We start from the raw sequence: 26,670 nt of genomic DNA, 5'->3' as shown, positions 1-26,670 counted from the left end.
TTGGAAGTGTGTGTGCACACTTAGACCCCCTAGACCACACACTTGGCTCCCTCGGCGCACTCTCCTGGGATGCCCGTGCATAACTAGATTTTGGTATTTATTTACAGTTGGCCCTCCTTATCTACAGAGGGATTGCATTCCAAGATTTCCAGTAAGTACATGGAGGTGTGGCTAGTACCAACGTGCATATATAGACTGGTTTGTCCCATCCAAACATGAGTACCTCAGAAAAGTTCATGGAAAAAGATGAGTTTGTTTTGAAGCCAGGAATTTCTAAAATCCATCCATAGACCTTTATAGTACTTACTTTTCATAAACCTTTAGAACATGCTCATCTACATTAATTTCAGATTTTCTGCCACCAAAATAGAATTATTTTAATTCTATTTTCATGAACCTTTAAAGGTACCCTTGTATGTACCTGTAAAAAAAATTTAATACAAAGTAGCATTTTAGCAAAAAATCAAAAATAAAATACACTATAGTAAAATTGGCATCATCACTATTATTGCTCTTGGGGGTTATCATTAAATGCAATACAATAGCTCTTCTGCTTATTTTTTTCTCCATTCAAAGGGTATTTGGAAAAGACGAGACAACATGGCCTAACGGTTAAGCCACTGGTTGAAACACTTATTGGAGTGCCTGGGATTGAGTCCTGGTTCCACTCCCAATTCCAGCTTCCTGCTAATACACACCCGAGGGTGCAAAAAATGATAACTCAAAGTTTTTGGGTCCACATAGGAGATGTAGAATATGATCCTGCCTCCTGGCTTTAGCCCTGCCCAGCCTCCATCACTGCAGGCATTTGGAGAATGAACCTAGATGGGATCTCTCTCTCTCTCTCTCTCTCTCTCTCTCTCTCTCTCTCTCTCTCTCTTTCTCTCTCTTTCTCTCTCTTTCTCTCCCTCTCTTCCTTCTTCTATGTGTCTCAAATAAAGTAGATAAAATTTTGCAGTGTAAAATCCATGCTTAGCTCATACATCAAACAAGGCAGGCAGCAGGTTGGGCTGGGAGTGTTCATGCTGCTACAGGTGGTGGGAGGAAGGCAGTAAGGGTTTCCAGAGAGACAGACAGAGAAGGCTTAGGCTTAAGGCAGTGGCCGCTTTTGTTAAGAGGCTGAGTAAATCTGAATGATGGATGGTGAGGCCTTGAAACCAGGGCAGTGTTAACATGGGTGCTAAAGGAAGCCCTTTGAGATGTGTAGTTTAGAATGAAAATCAATAGAACTTGGTGATGGATGTGCAGGAGGAGGAGTAAAGGACAATGTTCTAGTTTCAGGTTTAGTGACACAGGTGCTCCTGCTCTGTTCAACAAGATCCTTAAACTCTCACTGAACAACACAGAAACATGGTGTATCTTAATGTCTGTGTAGCCCTAGGGCCATTTCTAGGGCCTTTTTATTTGCAGAATGACAGTACATTAATAACAAATAATGATACTACTGAGTTACTACTCGCCAGGCTTTCCTTTAGTAAAATAGTTTCATTTGTTATTGAACAGATAAGCTGTTACTCTGAAACAGTGATATCCAAGTCATCTGTAAGAATGACCTGACCACACCGATATGTCCTTCTATCCTGTCACACAAAAGAAGGAGCTAAATGATCTCTTTTGAAGTACACAGTATATAAGCTAGAGCTCCTCTATCAAAAGAAATTCAGTGGTGGAACCTAGAGCATTGATTAGGATTTCTTTCTCTGTGTATTCATAAATTTTTTCTCCCCAAATCTCTTCAAGATTTGCATTCTCAGCAAACAGTGAAGAGAGAACAGAAACCTTGTAATCCCAATAGTTAGTAAATGTTGCATTACCATAAAATTATTTCAATGCAACCCTTCAGAGCCCTTCCCACTCATCCTCATCTAGAAGAATTCTATGTAAATATTCATGAAAGCTGAGTTAATTCATGTTGTGACTTAGCATACTTCTTGAGAACAAGGAAAATAAAGTTAAGATAATGTGTGTGTAGCATCTATGTGCACTAAAATAATCATGTAAGGTTGCAGTGAATCAATTAAATGTATTTCATAGTCTCATTTCCTTGCGTTTTTGAGATGTTGATTTTACCCCTCTTTTGGTATTAGTTTTCTCCTTTGATAGTGTAAAGTGTCCAAGTTAAGTTTTGTTTCTCTGGTATATTGTTTTCATTCTAAAATTTTTGAGGGAGTTATTTAATGTATTAATATATTATTTGGGTCCAGGATTTATTAGCTATTCTCTCTCATCATCTACTTGAGAAATTTATTAAATCAGTAAGTCAGGGAAAAACTGGATGAGAAAGAGATTGACAAATTGGAATTCACAATACTGAAAAGGTTGTTCTAGCATCCTGAAAGGAATAGCTGCTAAATTAACAAGGTAGAAATTCTTCAACCAGATATTCTTCTCTGTGTTGTTGCTCCACTTTAGGAGAAAACTTCAGATGCAAAGGTGTTAGTTCCCCCAGAATGATTCATCTGCCACATTTTTGGTGCAGCTGTCTTCTCCTCACCTCCCTTCCCAGCCCCACATGTCACTCTGGAGCAGTGGAGTGCTTCAGGCTTAGTAACTGGAATGATGACCAGCAGAAACTCTGTGTTTCAGACATCCCCTGCTCTGTATTATCCTAAGTGGTTCCACCTGGTAGTGGAGATGTATGCAGCTGCCACCCCCAGCTCACAGGTATGAAGTCTGAGACCTGGACAGACAGAAGGCTGCATGGGCAGTCCTCCAGAGCTGAGATTCAAAACTAGAATGTGAATTGCTGTAGTTGTCTCCTTCCTCAGGTTCTAGAGTCAGTGCCTTTAGTTGATGTGCACTATGATGCGGGAGTTTGCCTCACTGTCATGTTCCCTGGGTTATCAGAGGCCTTTCCTGGAGATCCAGTCTCCCGTCTTCCCTCTCCCTCATCCATTCTTCATCCAGGGCCAGATATTTCTGTTGCTTGAATTTGATTTCCACCCCTGCTTAAAACCGTTGCGGCCTCCCACTGCCTTCAGGATAAAGAATAATCCTCGTATGTCATTCGTGAAGATGTCAGTAACCTGGCTCACCTGTCTCCGCAGTCTCCTGTCCCAAGTGCTCTCCCTCTGGCTTTTAGAACCTGCTGTCCTTGCTCCTGAAAGTGTGACCTGTTCTTACCTCTGAGCCCTGGCACCTGCTCCTCCCTCTCAACTGCTCCAACTGTCAGCTTCACCTTTATGCTGTGTCATGCAGCCCTTAGAGTTCTAGTCACAGGCAAAACTCAGAAAATTCATCTCCTATGTCAGTAAATGAAAACCATTCATCCCACTTTAATGTTTGGATAATTTGGATCTCTTTGTTTCCTACAGTGATTATCCACCTTTCTGCCAACATCTCTAATTCTACCTCATCTGTCCTTTCAAACACTCCTTTTTTTTTTTCCTTGTTGCTTGCTTTCTCCTGCTAACCTTGCCTTGCTCCACTCTGTGGGTCTTCCATTTTCAAGATATTTTGATGGCTTTTCAGTCTGGGCTTTGTAACGACGAGCACAATGAATGCTTATGTCCTCAGTGGCACAGCTGTTAACCAGCGTGGCTACAAAGCTCACATCCTTGACTGACCCTTCTGGAGCAGCCCAGGCCCAATGTGGGCTATGCTTGGCAGCAATGCTGAGAAAGATGAAAGAGTATTTGTGTTTGTAGTCCCATGTATTAAAGGGCTAGAATCTTTCCATCAGTTATTCGTACGTATGTGCAGAAAGCAATAAAGAAGAAAGCAAATGGCAGTGGTTTTTCAGGAATTACAAAATCCTGTGAATTAAGAAGAAAATATTTCTGAATAAAAATACTCCAGTTTTGGGTGTGGGCCTGAGCTTCCTTGATATAGTCCCCCTTCAGTGTTCTACCACACAATTATGGCAGAATTGCTCTTGGCCTAGCCCGATTGATAACAATTGCTCTTATGGCTTTTTTGTGCTTTCAGAGGTCACCCTGAAGGTGCACATCAGTGACGCCAGCACCCACCAGCCCATTGGGGACGCACTCATTGAGATTTTCAACAATCAGGTCTCCATTGCTTCTGGCACGTCGGGGACAGATGGTGTCGCCTTCATCAAGTTCCAGTATAAGCTCGGCAATCAGCTGGTGGTCACTGCCACGAAGCATGGCTACGTGCCGAACTCTGCCCCGTGGAAGCCTATCCGATTCCCAGGTACAGTGTTCACCAACCTTCTATAACGCCGAGTCCATTGTGTGGTGGGACATGTTTGTTTTCTGCCTCAGGGGGGCCTCCTTAGAAGAAAAAAAGGTAGAGTGAACGCGTCAGGCTGGTATGGGCGCTACCTCATTCCACACAATCTGGAAAAGCTCCCCAGCTCTGGGTTTCACACCCTGTGGATGATGACTAAAAGGAGACCTGGGAGAGTCCTTTAGGGTGGGGCACCCTCTTTCTGCTCCCCAGATCTTCTCCCTCAGCTCTCAAACTGCAGAGGCTGCAGGGTGAACATGTTTGTGCAGAGAGGGCAGGTAGGATCGAGATAATTTTTCTCTTTTCCCCTTTGTCCTGTTGACCCCTTAAAAGCACTCTGTCCACTACAAGGAGCAGGGATGGCCCTTGACCCAGATTCAGTAGGGGCTGAGCAAGTGGGGACCAGCAGCTGCAGTCCCCTCATTTGCTTGCCTCAGGCTACATCTGGCTCCCAAGCCACATTACTTGTTGGCACCAGGATTAAGAGGGTGAGTGGCGAAGCTCTGTGTGCACTCAGGAATGCAACAAGGCTTGGAAGGGCTTGGTGAGGGACATTCCTCGCCTATAAAAGTGAACTGCTTCCTGCAGGCCACACCTGCCCTTGCTTCCTAGCCACAAGGGGCCTGTGTCACTAGGGGAAAGGACCACTGTTTAAGATTTAGTTTACCTTTGTTGTAGTCATGCAGGATTCACCCAAGATCAGGTTCTTCCATTTAGTCCTGCTGAGCCACTGCACCAACAGTGAGCACAGGAAAAGGCTGGAGCCTCCAAGAACCTTGCTGGTAACAAAGCAGAGTAGATTAGTGATTGGAAGGAGTGGACATGGGCAGAGGGTTATAGCCCTTTTAAGGACATGCCACAATTTACTTATTCATTCATTACTTGATCTACTTAGGTTGCTCTCACTTTTTGGCTGTTGTAAATTTGCTTATTTGAAAGAATAGTGTGTGTGTGTGTGTGTGTGTGTGTGTGTGTGTGTGTGTGTGTGTGTTTGTGAGGGGGAAAGAGAGAGAGAGAGAGAGAGAGAGAGAGAGAGAGAGAGGTAGGTCTATCTTTCATTTACAGGTTCACTCCTCTATTGTCCACAATGGCTGGAGCTTGGGTGAGGGCAAAGCAAGAGTCAGAAACTCCTTCATCTGAGTCTCCCACTTGAGTGGCAGATACTCAAGTCCTTGGGCCATCTGTCATTACTTTCCCAGGTTCATTAGCAGGCAACTGAACAGGAAGTGGAGTAGACAGACTCAAACTGATGTGCCTGTGGGATGCTGGTGTCATAGGCAGCTTAAGCCACTGTGACACAACACCTGCCCTGTGATGTGAAATCTTTATTTAGAAATTCAGGTTCTTCAGCAAGAATTTTTAAATCACAAAGGTTCTATCATGTTAGTTCCCACAACAGGAAAAACATATTACTGTAAGCACATACTCTTTAAGTCTTTTTTTGATGTTATTGTCTAATATATTCTGCATTCATATATATATATATTATAAATTTTCATACACTCCCAATGTAAATAAGCTAAGTTATTTTACAGAAAAAAAAACTTCTAACAAACCAAAGGTATGTGGATATAGGTGTTTAGTACCATGTATCAATAACATGCCATGTAGGATGCCCACATGCCATCTGCCTGGTATTCATTCATGCCACCTTCTAATGTGCACCCTTGTGACAACATGCAATGGCTCAGTTACTTGTAATTCTGTTGCCACATGTGTGACCTAGGTTCAGTTCCTAGCTTCTGGCTTCTGCTTGGCATCGCTGCAACTGTTGTAGGCATTTGAGAAGTGAACTATTTCTCTCTCTTTCAAATACATTTTTAGATCTTTAAATAAGTTTTAAAAAAGCTTTTTAAAAAAGTTGGCCATTATAGGGCAGGCAGTTGTCTGTAAGGATTTGCAGTACTCTTTTTGGCATTTTAAAGCTCTTCCATAGGGAAGGCATGTGGTGCAGTAGTTAGATCACTGCTTGGATCACTCACACTCTATAGCAGAGTGCCTGGTGCAAGGCCTGTCTCCTCAGCATCCTACCCACTTCCTGCTAATCTGTGCTCTGGAAGACAATAGGTCATTGCTTGGATTCCTGCCACCCGTGTTGGAGACCCAGACAGACTTCTTGGCTCTCCACCTTGGACTGCCCCAGCCCCAACAGTTGTGGATACTTAGGAAATGAACTAATGAAAGGAAGATCTCTATCCCTCTCTACATTTTAGGTAAAATGAAATCCTGTTAAAGTCAGCATTATTGATTGATTTGAAATCAGCAAATACAAAGAATACAGAGTGTCAAGAAAATAGAATGGAATCATTTGTATTTAAGTTGCAAAGTTCTCATAAATCCACGCTTGTTCTTGCAGTATTTTCTTCACTGAGTCTTGGCCTGCTTCCAGAGCGATCTGCTACGCTAATGGTATATGAAGATGTTGTCCAAATAGTATCAGGATTCCAAGGTATGTTTAATATTTTAAAAAGAGAAGCCATGGTAACAGTTGGGCGATTGACTAAAATCTCTTTCAGTTGATGTTGGCAATGAATCTCTCCATGGCTGGGACATAATGTCAGTTGTGCCTGGGAGGGCACAGCACAGTTAAATTTTGGTTACACTATCAACTGGTTGTAGTCCTGTTTCTTTTAGGTCTATCTCTTAAGACTATTCTGCTCTATGCACCACCACCTTTTTTTCTAAGACAAACATCACTAAGCTTGTTGAGTCAGAGCCCAGGCTACTGCCTGGACCTCATTTCCTAGTGCAAGGGTTCCTTTCAAATAATCACATGTGCCTGGCTTCTCCCACTCTCTGCCCCGTTGCGTTTTTAATTTGCTTCTGCCGCAGTGACGATGTGTAAAGAAGTATTCTGTCTGCTGTCTTTTTCGCTCTTCTAAAGAAGCTGATACAAATGGTTCAAGGAACTTGTGCTTTTGCTGATACTGGGGAGAGAAGCAGGAAAGATGCTATGTGAAATGTGTCTCTGTACTTGGGGCATTTTACTCCATCTAAATCCTGGACCTGAAAGTATTCCAAGGCCTTTAAGGTCTCCCCAGATTAGCTCTTCATCTCCAGACAGTTCTTTGAATCCACAGTGTCAGCATCTGTGGATTCAGCCAACCATGAGTCAGATACATTAAGAAAAATAAATTATGTCTCTACTGAACACAAACATTTTTCTTGTAGTTATTCCCCCACCAAGGCAGTAGAACAACTGTTTATGTAGCACTTATGCTGTGTTAAGCATATACATTGTATCGTAGGGGCCAGTGTTATGGCACACAGGGTTAAGCCTTGTGTGTGTCTCCAGCATTCGATTTGAGTACCAGGCTGAGTCTCTCCAAGATAGCTCTTCTCTTTTTATTTCTAGGAGAGCAGCAGATGATATTCCAAGTGCTTGGGCCCCTGCCTATCACATGGGAGACCTGGAAAGAGTTCCAGGCTCCTGGCTTCAGTCTGACATGACACAGCCCCAGCTGTTGTAGCCATTTGGGGAGTAGACCAATAGGTGGAGGATCTCTCTCCTTGTGTACATCTTGATCTGCTTCTCTCTGACGCTGTTATGGGGAAAATGGCACAGAAAAGTGGAAGATTGCCTCAGTTCTTGTCTCACATGATAGAAGCATTCCCATGTGGACAGATCAGCGAGCAAAGCAAAACTTACTAGGTCGTAAACCTCATGCCACAGTGATCAGGGTTCTACCAGAGGGTCAAGTTTTTTAAACATGAATTTGAGAGGAGAAAAAAATAACTGTACAGCGGCTAACAGTCAGAGGGTGAGGACAATCCTCAAAGGGCAGTCTTGTTTCGTCTGCTCAAAACAAAAAGCTACCAGAAATATATGACTGGCAACTCTTCATTTCTGTTCTCATGATATGCTGAAAGCTTGGACAGGTGGAATCAATGTCTCCTTGCTCTCTCATGATAAAACTGAAAGCACAGAGATGAGATCAACACTTTTAAGCTGGTTAAAGGCAGCTTTTGGGGAAAAGACAGGTGATTGGGCCTCTCAAAGACACTTCCTTTTTGCACATTCTAGTGTGGACCCCACCGTGGAGGATGGTCTGAGTACTTGGGCCCCTGACATGCATGTGGAGTTTTAGGTTCCTGACTTAAGCCTAGCCCAACCTTGTCACTGTGGCCGTTTGTGGAGTGAATTCAGCAAAGAGAAATCCATCTGTCTCTGTTCCTCCTTCTTTCTCTCTCTTACTCTGCCTTTCAAATAAAATAAATAAATCCTAAAAATAATCATAATAAAGAAGGCTGCAACATTGCTATAGACAGGGCTCCCTGCAGAGCCAATCACCTGCGCCCCTTCGACTCCCCTTGGGGCTTGCAGGCCCCAGGTCTTCAGGTCCTCAGCATTGTCCCCCAGCCCCAATTGTTCCTGGCCTTATTTTCCACTTACCTGTTCCCCTTTGTTAGGGGAAAATATGTAACTCCTGCCTATCCCTGCTCTCCTCAGCACGGTGCTGGTGGCAGTGCCCTAATTTTGGGTTGTAGGGTGTCACTGTCTTCTGTCACGACTTTCTGCCCATTCCCCAGTGTCGTCTGCCAGCCCTGATGCCTGATTGTCTCCTCCCTCCACCCTGAGGGGGTTTGTAGAGGAGGATCCTAGCACACATGTCTGGAGTCACCCTCTGACCACATAGCAGCCCAGTGTCTTCTTCTCCTTTTCTTGTATCTCTGTAGATCTGATTTAGTTACAGTAACTTTACAACCCAAGTCATTTGACAGCCATAACCCCTGTGCCTGCACACACTTTGTGTGCCTACTGTATGCTCTCTGTGTGTTGCCCACTTGCATTGCCATAGTCTAGGAACTCATTCAGATCCTGGTGAGTCTCTTTCCCAACTACTGCACTTCATATACTTTTCACCAGCCTTTTTTGGTAGGACTGAGGCCAGATTTCAAAAGAATGAGCTAGGTTCCCTCCTCTAGTCTTCCCTTTGTAATCTGCTCTGCATCTGTCAGCTTAGACTTCTGGAGGCTTAACTCTAGTTCTTTCCCTCCCATGAGGATTGACTTGACTATCAAATAAAAACCTAACATTCATAGGCCTCTCAGGCCTCCACACTTATTCTCAATATTATTCTAACCAAAATACCTCTTTCTGTTTTCCTCCAGGAATATCCCACCCATCTTCCTATCTGCCTTCAAACTTTATTGTCTCCCTATACTGTAAGGTCACCTTCAATACCATTTTCTCCAGGAGGTCTTTCCTGCATCTCTACTGAACATGTGCATCATGCTGCCACCTTGCCTTTCTCATCCACCTGACAGAGGCTTAGACCATGTGACCCCATCCCTTCCAGCCCCCAGCAGTCGGGTCTGAAGTGACCACTCAGGTGGAAAAGGTGAGCCAGGGCCAACAGCTCTGGTCTCTCTTGCTTTTACTGGAATTCCACCAAGAACCCAGAGCTGGTAAGAGTAGCAGTTGAAGGGTCATGAGGAATAGGCTGGGCCCATCCCCTGCCAGGCCACCTGTGAGAATAGACAGTATAACAAAGCAGATGAGGCCACTTGATAACAGGGAGGGAGTTCATCATGCCTGAGCATCAGAGTGAACCCCATGCACTCCCACTGGGCCACCCTAGACCCACTTGCAACCAGAACCTGTGGGCCCACTCCTCTGCTGTCAGTGCCTTCCGTTCCTAACCCTAGAGTCCCACAAGTTCCTGTCCTGCTTACTGCTATTCACAGTCTTACCAGTGACTCAAAACTGCAGATTAACAACCCTTAAGGTATAGGTTCTGGATCTTTTGATGATACCTCCCTTTCTGCCGTGTTTGGTGGACAGCATTAGCTCCCCATGTAAACTTAACAACCCAAAAAGCAAGGAGAGTATCATCTTGATACTCTCAGGGCCTGGTCCTGTGCCTGTCTCATGATAGATACCCAATGAATGAGTCACTGATGGAGTAAACAAACAGTAAGAACTCATCTGCTTGTTGTATCTCCTATAGAGGCTGCTTGCTGTATGGGCAATTATTTTCTTTGCCATAAGAGATAAGAAAAATTGAGTTCGTACACACAGACTCAAACATTCACAGAGTGCTTAAGTAGCTCTTCTCTCTCTAAGGAACAAGAAGCATGACCATATTATAAATATGCCCAAGCAGATAATTTATTCAGGTCATTTTATGTTAATAATTTCTGATTCAGTATTCTGCTGCCTCCTCTATATAACAGGAGTAAGGTGTGAACCACTTCTCACTTTCTGGGATCTCATTTACCTGACAGCTCTTTCAAATCATGGACAATTAGTTTTCTTTTTAACTTCCTCTACTTCAGAGTACAATAATGTTTAATCCTTTAGTTTCAGTAGAACCAAGGCATGGCAGTAACCATATGAATAATTTACTTTGTCTTGAGCTGTCTCCCTACTTGGAAGGAAAGTCATGTGTATGCATATAAGTAAATGGTGCTTAATGTGGTTCTCCTCTGTAAAAGCCATGTAGCAGAATTTGTGAATGAACTACTAGGCTTATTTTCAAACTGTACACACTTACCATTTTTCATTTGTGAATTAAGAGGAGAAAAAGAGTAAGTAGTTACATGCTGAGAAATGTTGGGACTATCAGCCCACTGAATTAGGAGCATGTTGCTTGGCTGGAGTGTCAGACAGTCCCTGGGAGAGGCAGTGTTAGTACAGTGGTGTTCACGCATACAGCTGCACACCTCACATGTGCAGGGTCAGATGGTGCCTCTGGGTTTGGTTTTGGTGTGACACTAAAGCTTCAAAAGAATAAAGGCCACACAGGGACAGGTAGAGCAATGGAAACCATTATTTTCATCCGCCAGTTCTCAGTGTTTCAGTTAAGGCTTTTAAAAATCTTAACAGTGAAATGAAAAGAGGATAGACTTATGATTGATGAGAACTTCCCTTTCAAAGTAAAAACTTTGTACACCAATTCGTGCATTCCGTTATCAGACTAAGTCGAAGGGTGTTGTATGCCTGCAGACTCAGGAGCTGCCACACAGTACAGGTATGTTTCATATATATTTGCAATAGAAACTGCCTCAATAGTCAACAGAATCCCTGGTATTTAAAAATAAAATAAGAAAAACTGTGATCCTCAACATTGTTTTATACTTGAAACGGTCTTTTTTCAAATTTATTTATGTATTTTATTATTCCATGTTGCAATTCCATAGGCTCCAGGATTTCTCTTTTCCCCACCTCAATACCCACAGATTTGCCCCATACTACTAGAATAGTATAGTCCTTCACAATCAGTCATAAGTCCATTGTTCTGCTATTTAAGTGTATCTTGACATTGTAGGCATGGACAATGACAGAAAGTCCAGCATTGTGTTGTCAAGATACATTCAACAGTTTCATTGGGAGTCTAACTTTGATTTGTAAACAGAGATGCACACTGCATTGTATCTTACATCTGTGTGTGATAGCAGTATATCCCCTTAAATGAAAAGCCATAGAACAACACCAATAACAGAGAGAAAAGCAGAAAATTTACAACAACATTTAGTTAAATAACATGCTACTGAATGACCAATGTGTCTTTGAAGAATTGAAAAAGAAAATCAAAGACCTTCCTGAAGCAAATGATGCTACTTTGTGACCTAGTTAGTGAGAAAATTAATAAGAAAAACAAAAACTTTTTTGAATGAATGAAAATAAAAATAAAAATATCAAACCCCTGAGGTGTAGCAAAAACAATATTGAAAGGGCTATTAATCTTGTCTTTTACATGAAGGTTGCCTTATAGCAAAGAGCACATGTGATATTTGTCCTTTGGGGATTGACTTGTTTCACTGAGCTTACTGGTTTCTAGTTGGGACCATTTGGTTGTAAATGGCAGAATGAAAATCTTGTTTTAATGGCTGGGTAGTATTCTATAGAGTAGATATACCACAGTTTCTTTATCCTCTCCTGTTTTCATGGGCATCTGGGTTGTTTCCATGTCTTTGCTATTATAGATTGTGCTGCTGTAAATATGAGTATAGATCCATTTCTCGCATTACATTTCCTTTGGATGTATTCCCAGAAATGGGATAGCTGAGTCATACAACAGGCCAATTTTCAGTTCTCATGGCACTTTCCATACTGACTTCCATAGTGGTTGTATTAGCCTGCATTCCCACCAACAATGAAGTAGGTCACCTTTCTTCCCACATCCAGTAGGTATTGTCAGTAGAGTTTTGAATGTAGGCCAGGTCACACTGGAGTTAGAGGGTACTGCAATGTGGTTTTCATTTGTATCTCCCTGAGAGCTAGGGAACCTGAGCATTTTTTTTTTGTTTGTCTATTAGCCATTGCATTTGTTCTTTTGAAAATTGTCTATTGATTTTCTTTGCCCATTTCTTCACAGTATTGTTTGTTTTGCTGTCACTGGGTTTCTGAAGCTCTTTGCAAATCCTTGATATTAGCTCCCTATCAGTTGTGTAGAATGCAAAATTTTTCTCCCATTCCATTGGTTGCTTCTTTACTTTGTTGATCATCTCTTTTGCTGTAGAGAAGCGTTTTAGTTTTATGTAGTCCCATTTATTTTGATTTTGACTGCCTGTGCTTTGGGTGCCTTTTCTAAGAAGTCTTTCCCATTCCTATATCTTGGAGAGTGCTTCCTATGTTTTCCTCCAATAGTTTGATAGTTTCTGGGTGCAGATATAGTTCCTTGATCCGATTGGAGCTGATTTTTATGTGAAGTGGCAGGTGGGGGTCTTGTTTGTTAGCTCTGCAGGCTGCTATCCAATTGTCCCAACAGCATTTATTGAAGAGACCTGACTTTTCCCCTGGATTATTTTCAGTTCTCTTGTCGACGATTAGTTGGCTGTACATGTGGGTCTCCATTATGGGATTTTTCTCTGTTTCTGTACCAGCATCAGACTGTTTTGATGTCCACTGCTCTGTAGAATGTCTTGAGGTCTGGAATTGTGATTCCTCCAGCTTGATTTCTATTTTTTAGGATAGCTTTGGCTATTTGTGGTCTCTTGTGTTTCCAGATGAACTTCTGTATCTTCTTTTCTATTTCTGAGAAGAATGTTGTTGGGATTTTGATTGGGATCACGTTGAATCTGTACATTACTTTTGGTAATATGGACAGTTTGATGATGTTGATCCTGCTGATCCAGGAACATGGTAAGTTTCTCCATCTTTTATGTCTTCTTCTATTTCTCTTTATATTTTGAATATTTTGTAATTTTCTTCATAGAAGTCTTCCATGTATTTGGTTAGATTAATTCCTAGGTGTTTAAGATTCCTCTCCACTATTTTAAAAGGGACTGTACTGACAATTTCTTTCTCAGCCATGGAATTATTTGAGTACAGTAATGCCATGAATTTGTGTTCACTAATTTTGTGTCCTACTACCCTGCCAAAGTCTCTTGAGTTCCAGTAGTCTCTTGTTTGGGTCTTTTGGTTCTCCTGTGTAGAGAATCTTGTCATCTGCATCTGGGATAATTTCAGTTCCTCCATTCCAGTTTGAATTACTTTAATTTGTTTTTATTGCCTAATTGTTCTGGCAAGGACTTCTAGTACTATATTGAATATAGTTCTAGATATTAGTGGAAAACTTCCAGTCTTTCCTCCTTTTAGTATGATGCCAGCATTTGGGTTTTTCGTATATTGCTTTGATTGTGTTATAGAATGTTCCTTCCAAACCTACCTGGCTTAAGGTTTTTAGCATGAAGTGGTGTTGGATTTTATCAAATGCCTTCTTTGCTTCTATTGAGATGATCATATGGTTTTTGTTTTTCAATTTGTTGATGTGAATCACATTTATTGATTTGTGAATGTTAAACTATCCCTGCGTGCTAGGGATGAATCCTGCCTGGTCCAGGTGACTGATCTGCCTGATGTACTATTGGATCCTGTTGTGTCAACAGGATCTTTGTGTCTATGTTCATCAGGGATTTTGGCCTGTAGTTCTCTCTCTCTCTCTCTCTCTCTTTTTTTTTTTTCTGTGTCTTTATCTGGCTTTGGTATTAAGGTTGTATTAGCTTTATAGAAAAAGTTTGGAGAATTGCCTCCCTTCCTATTGTTTGGAATAACTTGTGGAGAATTGGGATAAGTTGTTGAAATGTTTGGTAGAATTCTATAGTGAAGCCATCTGGTGCAGGGCTTCTCTTGGTTGGGAGGGATTTAATTACTGATTCAATCTCAATCTTTGTTATCAGTCTATTTAAATTATTAATTGCCTCATGATTCAGTTTTGAAGGATTGTATGTGTACAAAAATCTATCCATTTATTCTAGGTCTTCTGAATTGCTGGCATATAGTTGCTTGTTATTGTACCTAATAATTCTTTGTATGTCCAACGTATCTGTTGTTATATGTATTTTTCCATCTCTGATCCTATTGATCCTATTGATGCGTATCTTTTTTTTTTTCAATTAGTTGGGGTAATGGGGAATCTGCTGAGAACCAGCTCTTTGATTCATTGATCTTATGTATTTTTCTTTTGGTCTCTATTTGGCTTACTTCCTCTTTTACTTTGGTTATTTTTTTTTTCCTGCTCATCTTGGGATTGCTTTGCTGCTGCTTTTCTAGCTTCTTCAAATGTGTGGTTAGCTCATTTACTTGGTGCTGCTCTGATTTCTTAACGTGGGCATTGATTGAGATGAGCTTTCCTCTTAACACTGCCTGATCATATCTCATACTTTTTGATAGATTGTGTTGATGCTTTCACTTGTTTTAAGCAATTTTTTCATTTCCCTTTCTCTCTAACCCATTGCTCATTTAGTAGCATATTATTCAGTCACCATGTATTTGCATGCCTTTCTGGGTATTTTGACTTGTTGATCTCTATTTTCACTCTATGATGGTCTGATTGACACTTGTTTTGTGGCCTATGACATGGTCAATCCTAGAGAAAGTTCCAGTACTGATGAAAAAAAAGTGTAGGATCAAAGGTTCTGTAGATATCAGTTAACTCCATTTGCTGTAGTATCTGAGTTAGCTCTGTTGTTTGAAACAGTCTCATGTTTGAGTCAAAAGCAAAACCCCAGCTTAGAAGTCTCAACCAAAGGGATTTTTCCCAGCCTCGACTATACCTGAAATGTGTTAATTGTTGCAAAACCCAGTTGCTTTCACAAATGTCAGTGAAATGATAGGAGGATGGAAAAAAAGAGATAGAAAGATTCTGTTTATATATATAACAGAATCATTTCCTTCAGTCCTTTGTACTTTGGTGAAAAACGTGTCCATGTCAAAATTACAAAAGGATTCCTTGTGTGTGGTACAAATGATAATGGGAGAGTTGTTCGAATGCTAAGGCTAAGTTGTTCGAAGCCAACTTGCAGCTCAGGCTCAGAGCCTTCCTGTGGTCTCAGGAGAAACAACAGTAAATGAGCAAACTAAACTGTCCAGGATGCCGCTGCACGCCATGCTCCAGCCACCTGGCACTACGCAAATCAGCTTCCTCCTCTCCTTGGCCCTTTCGCTGCTCTCTCCTTGGTCCAGTTTCTGTTCCGCAGGGCAGCTGCTGGAAGCCTCTCCCACCATACTCTCCACACTTCATCCATCCTCTTAGCCATGACATGACTGCCTGTTTCACAGAGAAATCAGATCTGCAGGGAGAGGACGCATCCAACTGCTTCTTCCTGCCCCTTTTTCCGCAAGGGTGTGCTAAGTTCCTTCCTGCTGTTTCTCTGCCCTGCCACAAATGCCTTCCCATTCCTGTTGAATCCTGTCACTTGCCTCCTCTCCAACTTTGCTCTGTTTGTGCAGAATCTTCCAGGTTTCTCTTCCAAATCTTTCTCAGCCCTCAAAATTACATAAGGTTTTGCGATTCAAGGAGAAACCCTACTCCTCCTTCCAGATGCACACTTATCCTTTCCTTTCTCCCCTAGTCTCTAGGGACAGCTCCCTTTACCATGTGTATACCTCCTAATTCCCTTTTCTTAGAGTTCAGTGTCCTCACACCACTCAGCAGTTCCTCCAGCTGAGTACTACAGAACGCGCGTTGCCAGGCTTGTGGCCTCGCTCAACCTCTTCTCTCCAGCTTTACCAACCCACACATTCCTTCCTTCCTGAGTCTCTTTCCTTCCCTTATGCTGTCTGCCCAGCTCTTTATCCATTACTTCTCTACCACCTTTGTGGATTCTTAAGTTTCCTGCCTCTTATCCTAAGCAATGGCTTCTAACTCCATTTCCTCTTCTGTGCTGACCCCAGGAACCACTAACTTTACTGGGAACTTAACCATTTCATAGCAACCTCAGTATTACACCCTTCCCACCACCTTGCTGTTGGAATTAGATTAGAATACCCTCTGCTCCTGGTCCCTCATTACTTACACTTACTCATGCAGATTTGCCCATACATCTGTACCCTTTCACACCTCTATGTATTCATGTATGCTGTCTCTTCTCTTCCTCTGCACATAACACAGCATGGGGAAGCATAGGGTGGCCTTCATGATCAGCTCACAAATACCAAGGAACTTCTCTCTTCTCTATTAATTGGACCCTCTCTGTTAAAATTAGTCCAGTATTCCTTTCATCTCTCTCTTACTCTGAGATTAAGACGCTATGATGATGAAGCTATTTCTCAGATAGCCTCTCTGGCTTTTGAGTCTATGAAAGACAAAGTCTTGGTCCTTTGCCTCTCCTTATCTCCAACAGCCATTGCAGAGGAGGTTCTCACTGGTTTACTGTGAAGGTGCTCAGCTAGCACAGTGGCTCTCTAATGGGGTGATTCTGCGCCCCCTACCTAGCAACATTTAGCAACCTCTAGAGATGTTTTAGCTGTCACAGTTTGGGAGCCGCTGCTGGCATATAGTGGGAAAAGGTTGGGGGTGCTATAAGCACAGAACAACTTCCAAACACAGCTTCACCTGCCCATAATGTTAATGGTGCTGAATTTGAGAAACCTTGATCTCATTCAGTAAATATTTTGCTGTTGTTCACTGAATATTGTTCAGTCCATCCATATCAACAACATAGTGTGATGCATCTCGTAGAATGTCTTGCTTTAAGGCACTTCAGTTAAAACTGGCTGCAAACATGGAAAAGCACTGCTGTGCTGTAGCTGTTATTAATCAGGAGGCACTATTGGGCACCATATGTGTACATATATACATATATTCTGAACTAACTATAGAGTATCCATATTGTGACACCAGCATGATTCTTTCCAATCTTTTTTTTTATGTTGCATTATGTGACACAGTTTTATAGGCTCTGGGATTCCTCCAACCCTCATACCCTCCCCCATGGTGGATTCCAATTCTTTCTTAAAGATGAGAAACCTGAAGCCCAGTCACTCAACTATCATGTGATAGAGGAAAGAGTTAAACTTGGATTTAAGTGACAGTACTGTCCATCTTTTTTTTTTCTGGTGGCACTTCTCATTAGGGATATGCATGAGAATGTAAATAAACAAGAATATAAGGCCCAGTAGGATCAGTGCTACACAAGATGTCAAAATAGACATTAACGTTGGAGATGGGATCGTAGAGGAGGTGGCATGTGGCATGTGTTTGGGATGACGTGCAGGATGCACAAATAGAGATCGTTGAAGGAGATAGAGACATGGAGACAGCATGGGCACACACACAGATGCAGAGTTGTATGAACCTGCTTGACCAGGTGATGGCTGATCAATACTGAATACAGCATTTATTCTGAGATAGGCATTGTATAACAGAGAGGAATACAGAAGTTAGAATAAAAAATTCATTTCTATTTCTTCCAAGCTGGATGACTTTGGGAAGTCACTTAACTGCTCCTGATTTTAGATTCCTCACCCATAGAGAGAGATTGTTCTTGATGTTAAATTATGTATATGAACTTGTAGGTGAGAGAGGAAAAAGAGATCTGTTTGCTGGTTCACTCCCCAGGTGGTTGCAGTAGACAGGTCTAGACTAGGCCGAAGCTAGGAGGCAAGAATTTCAGCAGAATCTCTGACTTGAATGGCAGTGATCCAAGCATTAGAACCGTCTTTCTTACCAATGTGTTAGCAGAAGCAGAGTAGTTAGAACTTAAATGAGCTGTCTGATAAGTAACACAGGTCTTCCAAACGGCAGCTTGACCCACTTTGCCACAGTCTCCTGAACTTTGTAACTCATGATGCACTGATCTAAACCTTTCACTTCCAAGATATATAGTAGCAGTCTGAGTCTGCATTGGTTTGCCTATTATTTAAAAAAAAAGAATGTATTTATTTGGTAGGCAGAGACAGTTACAGAGAGAAGAGACAGCAAAAGCATCTTCCATCCACTGGTTCACTCCTCAAATGGCTGCAATGACCGTGACTGAGGCAGGCTAAATACATGTGCATGGATCATCTTTCAGGCCTACCACATGGATGTAGGACCCCAAGCACTTGGACTATCTTCTGCCCCTTTCCCAGACCATTAGCAGAAAGTTGGAGCTGCCAGACTCAAACCAGTGCCCATATGGGATGCTGTCATAACAGGTGGAGGGTTAACCTACTATGCTACAATGCTGGCCTCATGAACTTATCTATTCTTACTGTTTTAGTCATAATTGCAAATTTGGCAAGTAGTGGAGACCCTTTGGCTGAAAAGCATATACTCCGCCAAAGTGGCATCTTAGAATAAGCATTGTGTGCATGGATAAAACAGAAAACGGGGATAGACTGAAGCAGTGAGGCCACATAGGAGACTTCTGCGATAGTTGAAGCAAAGAGGAACATAGGATAGAGGCAGAAAGAGCAGAAAAGGTGGAAGAAGCACTGATGCAGGAAGATTGGCCAGTCTTGGTCCATGAATGAATACGCAAGATATTGGAAAAGCAAAGTGATGAGGATTACTTGGCTCAATGCTGGGTGCTGAGGAGCATGGGTATTAAAGTGAGAGAGGAGGCAGAAGACAATTTAAACATGCATCTGGATGTGGGGCTGACAGAAGAGTCAGGGCTAGAAAGGACCACAGCAGCCAAGGTCCAAGGCAGAATTACTGAGAGAGGAGGGAGACAACAGAGGCAGGGAACAGAAGGCCTGTAGGAACTGTTTCATTCCCTAGGAGGGAACTGTTCTTACAAAGGAAAAAACAGGCAAGCCCTGGCTGGGGACATGCAGAGTGTAAGGCCATGAATGCCAAGAAGGAAGGGGTCACGGGTAGGGTGGTGAACAATGTTGACCATTGTGCCGAGGTGGATGAGGATGGAAGCTGAGAAAGGGTCATGGGTTTGCGGATCATACAATCAACAGTCAGCATTTCCAAACACATGTTGTGGGAGAAACAGGTTATTTATGAAGTGGGGGAGGGGGCGGAAATGGAGTGATGGCGCCAATGTTTTCACTAAAGTTGCACCTAAGCACTTTGGGGATGAGGACAGGGCCAAAAGTCAGAGGATGTTTGAAACAGTTGCTGTAGAGAATGGGGGAGAGGGGACAATCAACCTGAGAAGAAAGCCTTCCATCCCCACCCAATCACATCCCATTCCAACTTGTGGGAAATTGGAGCAGCTTTAATCCGTAAGGATAGGCTTACGAACACAACCATTCACTCACCTACTCCACACATTCGCTTGAGGTTTTGTTTTCACCATGACTCAGAATAGCTTTTACGCTTAAATTTCTCAGTGTGTTTTTTAAGCTTTTACACTTAAATTTCTTGGGTGTGTTTCTCTGAGTCCATGTTTTTTGCCTGTTTCGTTAGCTATCAGGTTTGCTCATACTGCATAGTAGGGGTATATTTGATCCCTCAGCCCCTGCCATGCCAGTCACAGAATTTGTCACATTTGCTAGACTAATTGCAAACTGTCCTCAACATAGCACCCCAGCATGTCCCCAGCCACACACAGATGGACCTCAATATGATATGACCAGGGGCCAGTTTCTCATGCTTAGAACAGTGAAGGGAGGCAGCAGGTGGAAAGGAAAGAGAGTTGGCATCTCCCACCAACATGCATGAGATACATGATCTGCTGGAGAATGGGATAAGGCAGCATAGGTAGAGAACCCATGAGACCCTGAAAGCCCTGGGAAGTTGGGGGAGAATGGCCTTGGGTGTGTTTCTCCAAGTCCACGTTAAGCCTCACTGGGCTGCCTATCCCAATTTCATTGTGAATCTCGCTTGCCCAGGCTGAGCAGGAAGCTATTTCTTGTTGACCAGAGACCCTGCACACAGACCTCAGCCTTCCTGTTTCACAGGAAGTTGTTCCTCAGTCCTGGAGAGCTATATGAACCCCTCCTCAGCCTTTCCTGGGGTCCCCAGCCAGGAATCTATTTCCTGCCCTGACGCTCATGAGAGCAAGTTCCCTCTTTGCCCTGTCACACTTAGATATACTGTTCTGCTCTTTCTTTGTGTTAGCAAATTTCCTGGCTTTTCTGTTGTTTGAAGCCCAAACAGGAGCATATTTACTGGATAACGTCAGAAACAATTGTTTGGACTGCAAAACAGTGGAGAAAGTGTTTTTTTCCTGTCACTGAAAAAAAAAGATAACAGAGTGCTGCTGTATAGTTCAGGGGAGATGAAAAGAGAGGATGGATTTTAACTTTCCATCTTGGGAAGTCAGTGAGGCCAAGGAGAACAAAAGAAGCTAACAGCACATGTGGCCAAGTGCAGACAGGGGTCAGGAACAGCCAGCCAGCCTCAAGACACTGGTGAGGAGTGCGAGGGGTTGGACCTCAACACAGACCAAGATGGTGGCAGAAATAAGATGTCAGAATTTTTACACTAGAAGGAAAAGAAGAGCAGACCTGAAGATGAAGAATGAAAAAGGTACACAGAGACCAGTGTGTGTTTTAGGAGTAAGAAAGGACTCAGATCTAGAGGCACCTCTATTCTAGAACTTCCAAGATAGGCTTATCCCCCCTCCACACACAAGCTCTGAGATATAGTATTATAAGGGACCACTGGCTGTGGGCAGGACCAGAAGGTGGTGTCAGGACAGCCCAGGGCTGGAAAGGCAAAGCCCTCAGCTGATCACAGGAGACGCATGATCTACCTCGAGCCTGGGCTAGATCATTTAATAACCTGCACAGAGCCTGTGACTAAACCCATCCTCCTGCACCAAGGAGCAGAGTCTGAGGCAGGAGTCTCATCTTGAGCCACTCCAGAAGCTTGCTCAGAGTGACAAACAAGAAGTGCCTGTGCAGGAGAGACTGGGTGCCAGGTGGCAGCTTCCCCAAGGGTCAGGGGCTCATGATTGGGGTTCTTCTCAACACCACACTTCCACTCGTTCCCTCGCTTTGCCTCAATGTGGTCCAGAGTCAGACCAGATCTTACCAGGCAGGTTAAAGATGAGTTTATGGTCATATCAGAAAATAAGCCATGCATTGTTTGTGTAAAGAGATTAATTATCCTCTGCTGGTCTCATTTTCATGGACTTTCCCAAAATGTCACCCTGATCCTCAGGGAGATGTCAAGCAACAAGGAGCCTGCTCACCAGCTGCCCTTGGAACATGCTTTCTGTTAGGAACCCAAGGCACATCCTGTGTCAAAACAAATGTGACAATGGGCTATTATTTGTCTTCCCCATAATAGCATATTGTCACTTCTGGGTGTCCTGCATGAGTGAAGAATCCAGACAGGGCTGTGGGAAGGAGCAGGGTGGGGGAGGTGTGCCAAAGGAAACCTTAGAACAGCACTTCCCCGCCCTGTATTTTCTATAAACGGAAACTGCTGCCTGGGGAGGTAACTTGGAGGTTGATCTCCGCAGGTGCTCGGCCGCAGCCTCGCGCTCACTTCCAGAGGAGGGCCCTGAGATTGCCAGAGAACACCAGCTACAGCGATCTGACCGCTTTTCTCACAGCCGCCAGCTCCCCCTCGGAAGTGGACAGTTTTCCTTATTTGCGAGGATTAGACGGCAATGGAACAGGTAATGGGACACTCTTCCCAGGAGGGGCTTCTGTGTTTGCAGTCTTTATATGTGAGTCTTAGCTACAGCTGGGAGTGTTAGCACTTGGTGGGAAAGCAGTGCTGGAGTAGACCTAAGAACTCTTTCTGCAAGTTCGTCACTTTAAAATCGGGGAAGCCAGGCAGTTAAGCCGCATCACTGCAGTTCAGTGGCTCCGTCTCCTTGAACCATTCTGCTTTGCCTGATGCCATAAGTACCTTCTCTGGGCTCAGACCAGATTAAGTTCAGAACACTTGTTTGAGCAGAAATTATTTAAAACAGTTGTGTGAGATATAGGGATTTGTCTCTCTGCTTTCCACCCCTAGAATGTGTGTGTGCGAGCATGGGGCTGTAGGGTGGTAGAGATGCTGAGAAGGGAAAGGCACTGTGCAGAGGGCACCCCAAGCAAACACCCCACCACTGTGCCCCAGCAGTTAGCATGCTAAAGAAATGGTGAACGTATGCTCTCTGCCAGCTGTGTTCATCCAGTCTTCCCCTCTCTCTGCTTGTTCTCGCTGCCTTCTAACACAGTAGTCACTGGGCTTTGAAGCAGTTTTGGAATCCTCTTCTGGCAGATAGCTCTGAGTCAGTCCTTGTCACCCGTCTGGCATGACACATACAGCTGAAAGATCAGAGGAGCTCAAAGCTACCAGCCAGAGAGTATGTGATAATTCCTTATCAGGGAGAGCCTGGGCATGTCGCTGCCACCTAAACCCAGCAAGCGCAGTCCTCCAGGGCACCTGCCCTAGTCCTGGGGAAAGAGAGGTGCTGAGATCCCACAGTTCTGAATTATTTTGTTGTTTGCCGCCTTCTCTTTTCGCCTCCCCCTCAACACACACACACACACACACACACACACACACACACACACACACACTTTGGACTAATCACAGCATAAACTTGAAAACCAGAGGTGGTTCTAGGCTAAGTCCTTTTAGGTGAGTAAATTATCACATTTCTTAGGAAAACTTTATTTTCTAGACCTTTTATAAACTGATGAGTCTGGGGAAGTTTTTAAACCTGAAACATCTGATGTGTTTTGTAGCAGGCAAGTAGTTTCTGCCTAGAGATTAAGGTATGCCAGTGATTTACTGTCTGCCTGTCTTCCCACCTGTAGCACCTGTTTTCAGAAATTTTTTTATTCCTTTAATTCATATGTCAGGGCGATGCAATTAATAAGTCGGTCATTTGCCAGCAGGCAGGTGTATACTAGCATCCTAACCAGTCCTCATGGGGAATATGTTGGCTATTACTTTCAGTGTGCAGGCCTGGGAGAAAAGCATTGTTTCTGAGAACACGGGGTCTGATTTGAAGGAAAGAAGTTATAAAACCCAAACTCAAACTACCTCCTTCCTCAGAGCTCATTAATTTTTCGGTGCCCCATTTCCATGAATAAATTATGAAACCTGAGAGACAGGGCGGGTGGGAGGAAGGTGGTAGAGAAGAACACGCAGGCCCAGGACTATCGATTTCAGAAGCATTTGTTTTATTTTAAAGTCTCTCAGCATTATTTCAGAAGAGAGAAAGAGCACGCTGTCTTTAGATGGTGACATGAAACTGCTTTCCCATCGAAATAACTGATGAATGGACCTAGAAAGGTTCAGCCCTTCTCTGAGTCACCTTCCTGGGTCTGCCGCAGGGGTGTTTTCACACACACAGCTGCACAGCCAGGGGGATCTGGGATCCTGGGCTCCACTGAACTGCGTGGTTCTTGCAGACCAACAGTCAGATGTTGCCATCCGGCTTGGTGGCACTCCCTTCCTCTTCCTTGCCCTGCAATGCTTCATGTTGTTTCAGTATCAGCTCAAGCCCTGGTTGCTGTGCTTCTGATGCAGTTCCCTGCTAATATGCTTGGGAAGGCAGTTGGAGACAGCCCAAGTGCTTGGGCCCCTGTCACCCACACAGAGACTGGAGGGAGTTGCTGGGTTTGGCCAGCTATGGCCATTGTGACCATACAGGGATGAAACAATAGATGGAAGATCTCGTTCTGTTTCTCCCACTCTCTTTACAGCTCTGCCTTTCAAATAAATTCATCTTTTAAAAAAATGAGGATAAGGGAAGAATTTTGGGGAAAACAGAGTAGGAACACTGAAGAAGAAAAGGGGCCACCAGAAAGCAGATATAACTGCCCCCAATCTGTGAAGCTTCTTCTGAGTCTCACACATGGGTAGGAGTCCAAGGACTTGAGCTATCTTCCTCTACTTTGCCAGGCACATTAACAGGGAGCTGGATCAGAAGCAGAGCAGCTGGGACTCGAACCAGGGATGCTGGCACCACAGGTAGATACTGAGCTTACTATACCACTATGCCTGCCTCCCTAAGCCACCTTTTAAAGAAATACGAAATGACACAGACATAAGGCATATTGCTTACAGTTAATGTGCTCATTTCTGCCATGCTATAATGAATGTTTACAGCTGAATATTTTTATTTCCATAGATTCAGGAAGGTAAGAAAAACATACCCCAGAGAAATTAGTAATTTGCCAAAGGCTGTGTGGGTCGTTAGTGGCAGATCTGGCAGAGGTGCCTTATCTTCCTGGACCAGGACTGTGCAGGATCAGAGGAAAGGAATACTAAAAGGAGATGTGAGCAGAGAAGGGAGATGGCATTCCTAGTGCTTTTCTGGCTATCTCCCTATTGCTGCTGTTCAGACAGCCTGCTTAGGATCTGATGAAAGAAAAACAACACTCCATGATGGAGAATATTATCCCTAAGGTGTTCATGCAGTTTGGGAAGTTACTTCATGTTTCTGTAGTTTTAAGTTGTGTCTGGTTGAGGGGTCTAAGAGAACCTGGGATAGATCTGGTGCGGCGCTGCCTTGCCTGTAAGGAGTTGGCACATCGATGTCTCAGTCCACAGCAAGTTGTAATCCGCAGCATGGTAAATTCTGGATTTTTGTTTTCTTTACCTTGAAAAGAAATGCTCAGACAAGATTTCTGAACTTGAATCGAAGATTCCAACCTAGACCTTTTGATGAAATCTCCATTCTCATGCCTTGGCATGCCTACGTTGGTACACAGAGATGGTTTGGATAGTGAAAGGTCATTGGCTGTATAGAAATCACTCTGAAGGATTTCATTAGAACTCACTATTGAAACTGAAAAGTTCACTAGATTTGCTTTCAGTGTCTAAATAGAATCCAAACTCAGGCATGTAGTGTAATGCAAATTTGGGCAGATTAGATAGATAAGTGCATGAGCAACTAAATAAGAAATCCTATATTGCATTCTGATACATCTTAAAAATGTGTTTACCACTGTTTTTGTCTTTCCATTCAAGTAAATATATAAAATTATGACAGATACATTTGTGTGAAACTGTATTTTACTAGAGAAAAGTCTAAAAATGGATTACTTAAGTGTATAAGTAATACACTCATAAATATTCTTTCTTTTATCTGTAAGTAGAGAGTCACTAAAGGATTGGCTTGGATAAAAGGCCTCTAATGGACAATAATTGGTATATTAAGTTCCTTTTAAATAGACCAAAACAACAATGGAACTAAAGTCATTCCTAAATATTTCAAATCCCAGTAAATTAATAGTTTTAAAACAGATATGAAGAGATCTACTATTTTCTTCTTAAGTTCTAAACCATTTGGTTTTGTTGGTGTAATCTGTTATTAACACAATTTATTATATAATATATGCTATAGGTTATCATCACATGCACAGGGCTCACTTATTCTTGGTGATTCCCACATTCACCTTCATCTCACTTTCTAGAAAAAGTCCTTCTTTGAGGAGTCGTTCTTTGCAGGTACACACAGTAATTAGAATTGGCAGACCTGGGGCTTGGATACCTATAGGTCAGTTACCATCTCCAACTCTCCGAACCTGTTGCTTCCAGGGTATTATGGGGTTTTACTTGGCTTAGAAGATTGTGGTGAGGATTATGCTTATAGAATGCTCACTGGAGCCTCTGGCTGTGAGGAGGTACAGTGCTCAGGAAATGGGGACTGAGACATGTTCTTGTTTTACAAAGGCTATCTGCAGCCCCACACAGTACTTGGTATGCATATGATGGAGAATACCTCTTCTTTCTAGGAAACAGCACTAGGTACGACCTGACCCCGGTCACGGCTGTCAGTGTCCACCTGCTCAGCAGTAATGGAACGCCGGTGCTGGTGGATGGGCCCATCTATGTCACCGTGCCCCTGGCCACACAGAGCAGTCTGAGGCACAATGCCTATGTTGCAGCGTGGCGGTTTGACCAGAAGCTGGGTAAGCAAGAGCTCTGAGCTGACAATGAGCTCTCGAGGACTTCACTGCTGTTTGGTTTTCCTTCTAAGAACCCTGTGAAAAGCCCCCTTGCTTGCAGTTGGCCAATGCTGCTCACAGTGCACTGGATAAAGCTGGATATAGCTCACTCTGCCATACCATTCAGATACTCCATTTGAAGTTCTTTTTTTATTATTATTATTTGTTGTATGTTTTTGCTAATTTATCTGAAAAGAATAATATAGCAAAACTATGTATTTAAGAGAACAGGACCAGTTCTCACATTGACCAGTTCACTCCCCAGGTACCTGCAACAGCCAGAACTGGATTGGGCCAAAGCCAGGAACTGGGACTGGGATCCCAAGAACCCAAAAGCCAGCATCACTGTCTGCAACGGTCTGCATTAGCAGGAAGCTGGAGTCAAGAGCCATTGCTGGGGATCAAATCCAGGTACTCTAATATGAGATGCAGGCATCTCAACGGGCTTCTTAACTTTCGGGCCA

General features: G+C 43.2%; 1 protein-coding gene across 3 annotated transcripts in view; it reads left to right on the top strand.

The window, feature by feature from the left end:
* FAM171A1 (family with sequence similarity 171 member A1) overlaps window positions 1–26,670 on the top strand; it is a 130,010-nt gene that overhangs the window by 69,870 nt on the left and 33,470 nt on the right. For 2 of the 3 annotated variants that reach the window (XM_004578589.2, XM_058669282.1), the window contains exons 2-5: window positions 3,928–4,155; window positions 6,548–6,640; window positions 21,769–21,927; window positions 25,994–26,170. In XM_004578589.2, the coding sequence (XP_004578646.2) occupies window positions 3,928–4,155; window positions 6,548–6,640; window positions 21,769–21,927; window positions 25,994–26,170 (657 nt within the window). The remainder of the gene's footprint in view (window positions 1–3,927; window positions 4,156–6,547; window positions 6,641–21,768; window positions 21,928–25,993; window positions 26,171–26,670) is intronic. The other variant, XM_058669281.1, reaches the window with a different exon arrangement.

The sequence above is a fragment of the Ochotona princeps genome, chromosome 10 (genome assembly GCF_030435755.1).
Source record: "Ochotona princeps isolate mOchPri1 chromosome 10, mOchPri1.hap1, whole genome shotgun sequence".
NCBI classification, from domain to species: domain Eukaryota; kingdom Metazoa; phylum Chordata; class Mammalia; order Lagomorpha; family Ochotonidae; genus Ochotona; species Ochotona princeps.
This window is presented reverse-complemented; position numbering and strand designations above follow the sequence as displayed.